Source organism: Lagopus muta, chromosome Z, assembly GCF_023343835.1.
Source record: "Lagopus muta isolate bLagMut1 chromosome Z, bLagMut1 primary, whole genome shotgun sequence".
In the NCBI taxonomy this organism is placed as follows: Eukaryota; Metazoa; Chordata; class Aves; order Galliformes; family Phasianidae; genus Lagopus; species Lagopus muta.
Window position 1 is genome coordinate 695,347 of NC_064472.1, and position 13,533 is coordinate 708,879.

The 13,533-nt window shown below is 55.0% G+C and overlaps 1 protein-coding gene across 1 annotated transcript in view; it reads right to left on the bottom strand.

The window, feature by feature from the left end:
* The window catches only part of LOC125686997 (unconventional myosin-Vb-like), a 90,037-nt gene that overhangs the window by 24,412 nt on the left and 52,092 nt on the right, over nt 1–13,533 (bottom strand). Inside the window, 6 exon segments of the mRNA XM_048931708.1 lie at nt 1,818–1,969; nt 4,239–4,313; nt 5,223–5,265; nt 6,643–6,730; nt 8,557–8,657; nt 9,867–9,901. Coding sequence (XP_048787665.1) covers nt 1,818–1,969; nt 4,239–4,313; nt 5,223–5,265; nt 6,643–6,730; nt 8,557–8,657; nt 9,867–9,901 — 494 coding nt within the window.

Below are 13,533 nucleotides of genomic sequence, written 5' to 3' on the forward strand. Positions count from 1 at the left end.
GGGATATGGGGGGATATGGGGGGATATGGGGGGATATGGGGTGCTGTGGGTGCTATAGGGTGCTATAGGGTGCTATGGGGGGATATGGGGGGATATGGAGGGATATGGGGAGACATGGGTGCTATGGGGTGCTATGGGGGGATATGGGGCTCTATGTGGGGCTATGGGGTGCTATGGGGTGCAATGGGGTCCTACGGGGTCACTATGGGCTCTTATGGGATCCTTATGGGGTCAGGGGGCTTTGGGGTCGCTATAGAGCCGCTATGGGGTCCTATGGGGTCTTATGGGGTCCTATGGGTTTTATGGGGTCCTATGGGTTTTATGGGGTTTACATGCAGTCCTATGGGATTCTATGGGGTCCTATGGGGCCGCTATGGGGTTCTATGGGGTCCTATGGGGTTCTATGGGGTTTTATGGGCTCCTATGGGGTCCTATGGGGTCCTATGGGGGCCGCTATGGGGTTCTATGGGGTCCTATGGGGTCTTATGGGCTCTTATGGGATCCTTATGGGGTCAGGGGCTTTGGGGTCACTATAGGGTCGCTATAGGGCCGCTATAGGGTTTCTATGGTGTTTCCATGGGGTCCTATGGTGTCCTTATGGGGTTTACATGCAGTCCTATGGGGTTCTATGTGGTCCTATGGGGTTTTATGGGGTCCTTATGGGGTTTATGGGGTCTTATGGGATCCCAGGGGCTCCTTATGGGGTTGGGGGGGATTTGGGATCCTTATGGGGTCCTATGGGGTTCTATGGGGTTTCTATTGGGTTCTATGGGTACCTATTGAGTTCTATGGGGTCCTATGGGGTTCTATGGGTTCCTATGGGGTTTTATGGGGTCCTATGGGATCCTTATGGGGTCAGGGGGCTTTGGGGTTGCTATGGGGCCGCTATGGGGTTCTATGGGATCCTATGGGGTTTCTATGGGGTCCTATGGGGTCCTTATGGGGTTTACATGCAGTCCTATGGGGTTCTATGGAGTCCTATGGGGTTTTATGGGCTCTTATGGGATCCTTATGGGGTCAGGGGGCTTTGGGGTCGCTATGGGGCCGCTATAGGGCTGCTATGGGGTCGCTATGGGGTCCTATGGGTTCCTATGGGGTCCTTACGGGGTTTATGGGGCCTTACAGGATCCCAGGGGCTCCTTATGGGGTTGGGGGGGATTTGGGATCCTTATGGGGTCACTATGGGTTCCTATGGGGTCCTATGGCGTCTTATGGGCTCCTATGGGGTTCTATGGGGCCCTATGGGGTTTTATGGGATCCTATGGGGTTTCTATGGGGTCCTATGGTGTCCTTATGGGGTTTACATGCAGTCCTATTGGTTTTATGGGGTCCTATGGGGTCCTATGGGATCCTTATGGGGTCAGGGGGCTTTGGGGCCGCTATGGGGCTCTATGGGCTCCTATGGGGTCCTATGGGGGTTTATGGGGTCCTATGGGGTCCTTATGGGGTTGCTATGGGGGTCCTATGGGATCCTATGGGTTTTATGGGGTCCTATGGGTTCCTATGGGGTTCTATGGGGTCCTATGGGGTTTTATGGGCTCTTGTGGGGTTGTTATGGGGTCAGGGGGCTTTGGGGTCACTATGGGGCCGCTATGGGGTCTTATGGGGTCCTATGGGGTCCTATGGGGCCGCTATGGGATTTCCATGGGGTTCTATGGGGTTTGATGGGTTCCTATGGGGTTCTATGGGGTCCTATGGGGTCCTATGGGGTCAGGGGTCTTTGGGGCCGCTATAGGGCCACTATGGGGCTGCTATGGTGTTTCTATGGGGTTTCTATGGGGTTTTTCTATGGGGTTTTTCCATGGGGTCGCACGCACCTGCAGCACGGCCTTGATGGCGTTAATGGCGGCTCCCAGCAGGGACTGCAGGCGGCGCGCGTCGTTGACGTCATCAGCGCGCCGGATGCACATGAACAGGATGTAGGCCGGGAGGCAGGGCAGCGCGGCGGCCATCTTGGTAGGGTCAAGCTCTAGGAAGGTCAGAGCGGGAGCGGCCTTTAGGGGCGCTCATTAAGGATGGGGGGCGTTAATTAGGGTCGTGCAGGGGGAATTAGGATGAGGGCGGTACGGGGGGGGGGGGTGAGAGGGGGGGGGAAGGGAGTGAAGGGGTCAAAAACCCCATAAGAGACCAAATGACCCCAAAAACCCCATAGAACCCATAAAACCCCATAGGATCCCATAAGACCCCATAGAACCCCATAAGAGCCCATAAGAGCCCATTAGACCCCATAGGACCCCATAGAACCCCATAAAACCCCATAAGACCCCATAGGACCCCATAGGATCCCATAAGATCCCATAGGACCCCACAGGACCCCATAAGACCCCATAGGACCCCATAAGATCCCATAGGACCCCATAGGAACCTACAAGACCCCATAAGACCCCATAGGATCCCATAAGACCCCATAAGAGCCCACAGAACCCCAAAGAACCCACAGGACCCCATAAATCCTATAGGACCCCATAAGACCCCATAGGACCCCATAAAGACCCCATAGGACCCCATAGGACGCCATAGGACCCCATAGAACCCCATAAGACCCCATAGGACTCCATACAACCCCATAGGACCCCAGAAACCCCACAAGACCCCATAGGAACCCACAGCATCCCAGAAACCCTATAAGACCCATCAGACCCCATAAAACACCATAAGACCCCATAGGACCCCATAAGACCCCATAAGACCCCATAGGATCCCATAAGACCCCATAAAACCCCATAGGATCCCACAGAACCCCATAAGACCCCATAAAATCCCATAAGACCCCATATGACTCCATAGGACCCCATTGGACCCCATAAGACCCCATAAAACCCCATAGGAGCCCACAGCACCCAGAAACCCTATAAGACCCCATAGGAACTCCAGAAACCCTATAAAACCCAACAGACCCCACCAGGACCCCATAAGACCCCATAAGACCCCATAGGACCCCATAAATCCCCCATAGAACCCCATAGAACCCCATAGGACCCCATAAGACCCCATAGGACCCCATAGGACCCCATAAACACCCCATAGGACCCCAGAAACCCCACAAGACCCCATAGGAACCTACAGCACCCCAGAAACCCTATAAGACCCATCAGACCCCATAAAACACCATAAGACCCCATAGGACCCCATAAGACCCCATAAGACCCCATAGGACCCCATAGGCCGCAGAGGCCCCCACAGGCCCCCATAGGCCCCCATAAGGCTCCCACAGGCCTCCATAGGCCCCATGAGGCCCAGCCCCATAACGACCCCATAGGCCTGGCCCCATAGGCCCCACAGGCCCCATAGGCCCCCACAGGCCCGGCTCCATAAGGCCCCATAAGGCCTGGACCCATAAGGCCCCTATAGGCCCCATAGGCCGCACAGGCCCCGCAGACCCCATAGGCCCCATAGGCCGCACAGGCCCCCATAGGCCCCATAGGCCCCATAAGGCCCCATAAGGCCCCATAGGCCCCCATAGGCCCCATAGGCCCCCATAGGCCCCCATAAGGCCCCCATAGGCCCCCATAAGGCCCCATAGGCCCCCATAGGCTCTATAGGCCGCACAGGCCCCACAGGCCCCCATAGCCCCACGAGGCCCAGCCCCATAAGGACCCCATAGGCCCCCATAAGGTTCCCATTGGCCCCATAAGTCCCCCATAGGCCCCACAAGGCTCCCACAGGCCCCATAGGGCCCCATAGGCCCCACAGGCCCCCATAGGCCCTATAGGCCGCACAGACCCCATAGGCCCCCATAGGCCGCACAGGCCGCACAGGCCCCCATAGACCCCACAGGCCCCCATAGGCCCCCATAGCCCCATGAGGCCCAGCCCCATAAGGACCCCATAGGCCCCCATAAGGCTCCCATAGGCCCCATAAGTTCCCCATAGGCCCCACAAGGCTCCCACAGGCCCCATAGGGCCACACAGGCCCCACAGGCCCCCATAGGCCCTATAGGCCGCACAGGCCCCCATAGCCCCACGAGGCCCAGCCCCACAGGCCCCATAGGCCCCATAGGCCCCATAGGCCCCACAAGTCCCCCATAAGGCTCCCATAGGCCCCATCCCCCATAGGCCCCACAAGGCTCCCACAGGCCCCATAGGCCCCCATAGGCCCCACAAGGCTCCCACAGGCCCCATAGGGCCCCATAGGCCCCACGAGGCCCAGCCCCATAAGGACCCCATAGGCCCCCATAGGCCCCACGAGGCCCAGCCCCACAGGCCCCACAGGCCCCACAGGCCCCATAGGCGTCAGACCTGTGATGAGGTAGCGGATGAGCAGCGGTTCGTCGGCAGGGTCGTAGTCCAGCATCCCTCTGTAGGGCCGGCGGCCTGCAACCGGGTCACGGGGTCACTTGTGGGGTCATGGGGTCACTTGTGGGGTCACGGGGTCACTTATGGGGTCAGTTATGGGGTCACAGGGACTCTTATGGGGTCACTTATGGGGTCATGGGGTCACTTTTGGGGTCATGGGGTCAGTTATGGGGTCACTTACGGGGCCAATTATGGGGTTATGGGGTCATGGGGTCATTTATGGGGTCACTTATGGGGTTATGGGGTCACTTAGGGGAAACTTATGGGGTCATGGGGTCACTTATAGGGTTCTTATGGGGTTATAGGGCTACTTATGGGGTCACTTATGGGGTTATGGAATCACATATAGGATTGTTATGGGGTTATAGGGTCACTTATGGGGTCACTTATGGGGTTATGTGGTCACTTACAGGGTCACAGGGACTCTTATGGGGTCACTTATGGGGTCATGGGGTCACTTATGGGGTTATGGGGTCACTTATGGGGTCATGAGGTCAGTTATGGGGTCACTTATGGGGTTATGGGGTCACTTATGGGGTCACTTATGGGGTTATGGGGTTGGTTATGGGGTTGTAGGATTATGGGGTCAGTTATGGGGTCACTTATGAGGTTATGGAGTCACTTATGGGGTCACTTATGGGATCACGGGGTCACTTATGGGGTCATGGGGTCATTTATGGGGTCACTTATGGGGTCACGGGGTCACTTATGGGACCACTTATGGGTTTATGGGGTCACTTATGGGGTCATGGAGTCACTCATGGGGTCAGTTATGGGGTGATGGGGTCAGTTATGGGGTCAGGTATGGGGTTATGGGGTCGGTTATGGGTGATGGGGTCAGATATGGGGTTATGGGGTCGGTTATGGGGTTATGGGGTCGGTTATGGGGTCGGTTATGGGGTTTATGGGGTGGATTTGGGGTCCCACCTTCCGTTTGTGGGGTCGTCCCATGAAGAGCCTCATCCACGTCCTGGAAGGCGAGGAGTTAAAAACGATCCCATAAAGAGACCCCATAAAAACCCCATAGCACCCCATAGGACCCCATAGCACCCCATAGGACCCCATAGCAACCCATAGGAACCCATAGGACCCCATAGCACCCCATAGCACCTCATAGCACCCCATAGCACCCCATAAGACCCCATAGGACCCCATAAGACCCCATAGGACCCCATAGGACCCATAAGACCTCATAGGACACCATAAGGCCCCACAGGACCCCACAGGACCCCATTGGACCCCATAAGACCCCATAAATTTCCCATAGGATCCAATAGGACCCCATAGGACCCCATAGGACCCCATAAAGACCCATAGGACCCCATAGGAGCCCATAAAACCCCATAAGACCCCATAGAACCCCATAAATCCACCGTAGGACCCCATAAGACCCCAAAGCACCCCATAAAACCCCATAGGCCCCCATAAGACCCCATAGGACCCCATAGGACCCCTAGGACCCCATAGGACCCCATAGGACCCCATAGGCCCCCATAGCACCCCATAAGACCCCATAGCACCCCATAGGACCCCATTAAAACCCCATAGAACCCCATAGCACCCCATAGAACCCCATAAATCCCCCATAGGACCCCATAGCAGCCCATAGCACCCCATAGGACCCCTTAGGCCACCATAGCACCCCATAGGACCCCATAAGACCCCAAAGGACCCCATAGGACCCCATAAATCCCTATAAGACCCCATAGGACTCCATAGCAACCCATAGCACACCATAGCACCCCATAAGAACCCATAGGACCCCATAGGACCCCATACGACCCCATAGGACCCCATAAGACCCCATAGCACCCATAGCACCCCAGAGGACCTGATAGCACCCCATAGCACCCCATAGCACCCCATTAAAACCCCATAGGACCCCACAGGACCCCATAACACCCCATAGCACCCCATAGGCCCCCATAGCACCCATAGCACCCCATAGGCCCCCATAGCACCCCATAGCACCCCATAGCACCCCATAGCACCCCATAGCACCCATAGCACCCCATAGGACGCCATAGCACCCCATAGCACCCCATAGGCCCCCATAGGCCCCCATAACACCCCATAAGACCCCATAGGACCCCATAGGACCCCATAAAACCCCATAGGACTCCATAGCACCCCATAGGACCCCATAGGACCCCACAGCACCCCATAGGAACCCATAGCACCCCAGAGGACCCCATAGCACCCCATAGCACCCCATAGGCCCCCATAAGACCCCATAGGACCCCATAGCACCCCATAGGAACCCATAGGACCCCATAGGCCCCCATAGCACCCCATAGGAACCCATAGGACCCCATAGGCCCCCATAGCACCCATAGGCCCCCTTTACCCCCCTGGCGACGCGCAGCTCCTCCCTGATGGCCTCCAGCTCGGCTTCGTGCTGCAGCCGCTGCTCCTGCAGCTGCGACTCCAACAGCCTGCAGTGGGGCACAGAGCCCCATAGGAAACCCCATAGGAGGCCCCAAACCCCATAAGACCCCATAAAACCCCATAGGACCCCAGGAGACCCCATAGGACCCAACAGACCCCATAAGAAACCCCATAGGAGGCCCCAAACCCCATAAGACCCCATAGAAACCCATAGGACCCCATAGAACCCTATAGGACCCCATAGGACCCCATGAGACCCCATAGGACCCCATAGAAAACCCCATAGGAGGCCCCAAACCCCATAAGACCCCATAGGGCTCCACAGACCCCATAGAACCCTATAGGACCCCACAGACCCCATCAGACCCCATAGGATCCCATAGGACCCCATCAGACCCCACAGACCAGACAAGATCCCCTGGGACCCCATAGGACCCCATAGAACCCCATAAGAACCCATAAGACCCAATATGACCCTATAGGACCCCATAAGACCCCACAGACCCCATAAAACCCCATAGAACCCCATGGGACCCCAATAGACCGCATTGGACACCACTGGACCCCATAAGACCCCATAAAACCCCATAGAACCACATAAGACCCCATAGAACCCCACAGAACCCAACAGACCCCATAGGACCCCATAGGACCCCATAGGATCCCAAAGGACCCGAAAAAGCCCCATAGAACCCCATAGGACCCCATCAGACCCCACAGGACCCCATAAGACCCCATAGGACCCCACAGAACCCCATAAGAAACCCTATAGGAGGCCCCAAACCCCATAAGACCCCATAGGGCTCCGCAGAAACCCATTGAGATCTATGGGACCCCATAAGACCCCACAGAACCCAAGAAAACCCCATAAGACCCCACAGGACTCCATAGCATCCCATAGGACCCCACAGACCCCAAAAAAACCCCATAGAACCCCATCAGACCCCACAGACCCCATAAGATCCCAAATAACCCTACAGGACCCCAAAAAGCCCCATAGAAACCCCATAGGACACCATAAGACTCCTTAGGAACCCATAGGACCCCATAGGACCCCATAGAACCCCATAGAACCCCACAAGACCCCATAAGACCCCATAGGACCCCATAGGACCACATAGGACGGCATAAAAACCCATAGGACCCCATAAGACCCCGTAGGACCCCATAAATCCCCGATAAGACCCCATAGGAACCCATGGGACCCCATAAGACCCCATATGACCCCATAGGACCCCATAGCACCCCATAAGGCGCCACAGGACCCCATAAGGCCCCATAAAAACCCATAAAGCAAGATAAGACCCCACAGCACCCCATAAAACCCCATAAGACCCCATAGAACCCCATAAGGCCCCATAAGACCCCATAGAACCCAATAAAACCCCATAGGATCCCATAAGACCCCATAAGACCCCATAGGACCCCATAGGACCCCATAAGGCGCCACAGGACCCCATAGGACCCCATAAGACCCCATACAACCCCATAGGAACCCCTAAGACCCAAAAGACCCCATAGGATGCCATAAGAATCCCATAAAACCCCATAAGGCCCCATAGGGCCCCACAGGACCCCATAAAACCCCATAAGGCCCCATAGGGCCCCACAGGACCCCATAAAACCCCATAAGGCCCCATAGGGCCCCACAGCACCCCATAGGACCACATAAGGCCCCATAGGGCCCCATAAGACCCCATACCACCCCATAAGACCCTATAGGATCCCATAGGACCCCAAAAAGACCCACAGAACCCCATAGGACCCCCTCAGACCCTACAGACCCCATAAAACCCCATAGGACCCCATAGCACCCCATAAGACCCCATAAGACCCCATAGGACCCCATAGAACCACATAGGACCCCACCGACCTGTTGGTCTCCGCCATCCCATAATAGGCCTCGATCAGATCCTCCCTGTCCATGTGTTGGTCGCTATGGGGCCAACGGGGCGCCGAGCCCAAAGCGCCATCCTAAATGGGGACAGGAAGCCATCAGGACCCTATAAGGACCCCCATAGGACCCCATAGGACTCCATAGGACACCATAGGACACCATAGGACACCATAGGACCCCATAAGACCACATAAAACCCCATAGGACCCCCTAAGACCCCATAAAACCCCATAGGAGCCCATAGGACCCAATAAAACCCCATAAGATCCCATAAGACCCCATAAGGACCCCATAAGACCCCACAAGAACCCATAGAATTTCATAGGACTCTATAAAATCCCATAGAATCCCATAAGACCCCATAAGACCCCATAAGACCCCATAGGTCCCCATAGGACCCCATAGGACCCCATAAAACCCCATAAAAGCCCATATAAACCGATAAGATCCCAAGAAACTCCATAGGACCCCATAAAACCTCACAAGACCCCATAAGATCCCGTATGATACCTTAAAACCCCATAAGACCCCATAAGAACCCCTAAGATTCCATAGAACTCCATAAGATCCCATAAGACCCCATAAGACCCCATAAGAACCCATAAAACTCCATAGGACCCCATAGGACCCCATAGGACCCCAAACGACGCCATAAGACCCCATAGGACCCCATAAGACCCCATAATACCCCATAAGACCCCATAAAACCCCATAGCACCCCATAAGACCCCATAGAACACCATAGGACCCCATAAGACCCCATAAGAAGCCATAGGACCCCATAAGATCCTATAAGACTCCATAGGACCCCATAGGACCCCCATAAGGACCCTATAAACCTTTTAGACCCCATAGGACCCCTTAAGACCCCATAAGACCCCATAAGATCCCATAAGATCCCATAGGACCCCATAGGATCCCGTAAGACCCCATAGGAGCCAATAAAACCCCGTAAGAACCCATAAAAACCCATAGAATTTCATAGGACCCCATAAAATCCCATAGAATCCCATAAGACCCCATAAGACCCCATAAGACCCCATAAGACCCCATAAGACCCCATAGGGACCCCATAAGACCCCATAGGACCCCATAGGACCCCATAGGACCCCATAGGACCCCATAGGACCCCATAAGACCCCATAAGACCCCATAAGACCCCATAGGGACCCCATAAGACCCCATAAGACCCCATAGGACCCCATAGGACCCCATAGGACCCCATAGGACCCCATAGGCCCCCCCATTACCCACAATCCCCCGCGCCCCTCATTAGCGCTCATTACCTTAACGACCTTCCGCTCTCCATCCTTGCTCGCCCCTGTGGGGTCAAAGGGGGGAGGGAAACCCCACACTTATGGGGTGCCGACCCCACAAATCCCCTATAGGGCCCCATAGGACCCCATAACCCCATAACCGACCCCATAACCCCATAACTGACCCCATAACCCCAATGACCCTATAACCAACCCTATAACTGACCCCATAACCCCCTGACCCCATAACCAACCCCATAACCGACCCCATAACCCCTCTGACCCTATAACTGACCCCATAACCCCATAACTGACCCCATACCCGACCCCATAACCCCATAACCCCATAACCCCATACCTGACCCCATAACCCCATACCCGACCCCATAACCCCATAACCCCATACCTGACCCCATAACCCCATACCCGACCCCATAACCCCATAACCCCATACCTGACCCCATAACCCAACACCCGACCCCATAACTGACCCCATAACCCCATCACCCCATAACTGACCCTATAACCCCATACCTCACCCTATAACCGACCCTATAACCCCATATCCGACCCCATAACCCCTCTGACCCTATAACTGACCCCATAACCCTATAACTGACCCTATAACCGACCCCATAACCCCATAAGTGACCCTATAACCCCCCTGACCCCGTAACCGACCCCATAACCCCATAACTGACCCCATAACCGACCCTATAACCCCACAGCCGACCCCATAACCGACCCCATAACCCCCCTGACCCTATAACTGACCCCCTGACCCCATACCTGACCCCATACCTGACCCTATAACCGCCCCTATAACCCCATACCTGACCCTATAACCCCCTGACCCTATAACCGACCCCATAACCGACCCCATAACCCCATAACCCCACACCTGGCCCCATAACTGACCCCATAACCCCATAACCCCATAACTGACCCCATAACCGACCCCATAAGCCCATACCTGACCCCATAACCCCCCGGACCCTATAACCGACCCCATAACTGACCCCATAACCCCATAACCGACCCTATAACTGACCCTATAACCCCATATCCCCATATGTGACCCTATAACTGACCCCACAACCCCTCTGACCCTATAACCGACCCCATAACCCCATAACCCCATAAGTGACCCCATAACCGACCCCATAACCCCATAACCGACCCTATAACCGACCCCATAACCCCATAACTGACCCCATAACCCCATAACCGACCCCATAACCCCATAACTGACCCCATAACCCCATAACCGACCCCATAACCCCATAAGTGACCCCATAACCAACCCCATAACCCCATAACCGACCCCATAACCCCATAACTGACCCCATAACCCCATAACCGACCCCATAACCCCGTAAGTGACCCCATAACCCCATAACTGACCCTATAACCCCATACCTGACCCTATAACCCCATAACCCCATACCTGACCCCATAACCCAACACCCGACCCCATAACTGACCCCATAACCCCATACCTGACCCTATAACCGCCCCTATAACCCCATACCTGACCCTATAACCCCCCTGACCCCGTAACCGACCCCATAACCCCATACCTGACCCTATAACCCCCCTGACCCCATAACCGACCCCATAACCCCATACCTGACCCTATAACCCCCTGACCCTATAACCGACCCCATAACCGACCCCATAACCCCATAACCCCACACCTGGCCCCATAACCGACCCCATAACCCCATAACCCCATAACTGACCCCATAACCCCATAACCGACCCTATAACTGACCCCATAACCCCATAACCCCATAACCGACCCCATAACCCCATAAGCGACCCTATAACCCCATACCTGACCCTATAACCGACCCCATAACCCCATAACCGACGCTATAACCCCATAACCCCATAACTGACCCTATAACTGACCCTATAACCGACCCCATAACCGACCCCATAACACCATAACCCCATACCTGACCCTATAACCGACCCCATAACCCCATAACCGACCCCATAACCCCACAACTGACCCCATAACCCCATACCCGACCCCATAACCCCTCTGACCCCATAACCGACCCCATAACCCCATAACCCCATACCTGACCCTATAACCGACCCCATAACCAACCCCCATAACCCCATAACTGACCCTATAACACTCTGACCCCATAACCGACGCCATAACCGACCCCATAACCCCATAACCGACCCCATAGGCGACCCTATAACTCCCCTGACCCTATAACTGACCCTATAACCCCATAACCGACCCCATAACCGACCCCATAACCCCATAACCGACCCCATAACCCCATAACCGACCCCATAACCCCATAACTGACCCCATAAGAGACCCTATAACCCCATAACCCCATACCTGACCCATAACCCCATAACTGACCCTATAACCCCCTAAGTGACCCCATAACCAACCCCATAACCCGATACCCGACCCCATAACCCCATACCTGACCCCATAACCCCTGTGACCCTATAACCGACCCCATAACACCCCTGACCCTATAAGTGACCCCATAACCACCCCATAACCCCATATGTGACCCTATAACTGACCCCATTACCCCATAACCCCATAACTGACCCTATAAGGAACCCGATAACCCCATAAGCGACCCCATAACCCCCCTGACCCTATAACTGACCCCATAACCAACCCCATAACTGACCCTATAACCCCCCTGACCCCATAACACCATACCTGACCCCATAACCCTATAACTGACCCTATAACCAACCCCATTACCCCATAACCCCATAACTGACCCTATAACTGACCCCATAACCGACCCCATAACCACATACCCGACCCCATAACCCCCTGACCCTATAACCAACCCCATAGGCGACCCCATAACCCCATAACTGACCCCATAACCCCATAACCGACCCTATAATCCCTCTGACCCCATAACCGACCCCATACCCCACACCTGACCCTATAACCGACCCCATAACCCCATACCCGACCCTATAAACCCCTCTGACCCTATAACCGACCCCATAACCCCATACCTCACCTTATAACTGACCCTATAACCCCCTGACCCTATAACTGACCCTATAACTGACCCTATAACCCTCTGACCCCATAACCAACCCCATAACCCCATAACTGACCCTATAACCGACCCCATACCCGACCCCATAACCCCATAACCGACCCTATAACCTCTGACCCCATAACCGACCCTATAATCCAACACCCGACCCCATAAGTGACCCCATAACCCCATAACCCCATACCTGACCCTATAACCGACCCCATAACCCCATAACCGACCCCATAACCGACCCCATGACCCCATACCTCACCCTATAACTGACCCTATAACCCCCTGACCCTAAAACTGACCCTATAACCGACTCCATAACCCCATAACTGACCCTATAACCCCATAACTGACCCTATAACCGACCCCATTACCCCATAACCCCATATGTGACCCCATAACCCTATAACTGACCCCACAGGCGACCCCATAACCCCATAACCCCACAATTGACCCCATAACCGACCCCATAACCCCATAACTGACCCCATAACCCTATAACTGACCCCATAACCCCATAACCGACCCCATAACCCCATACCTGACCCCATAACTGCCCCCATAACCCCATACCTGACCCTATAACCCCCCGACCAAATAACCGACCCCATAACCCCATAAGTGACCCCATAACC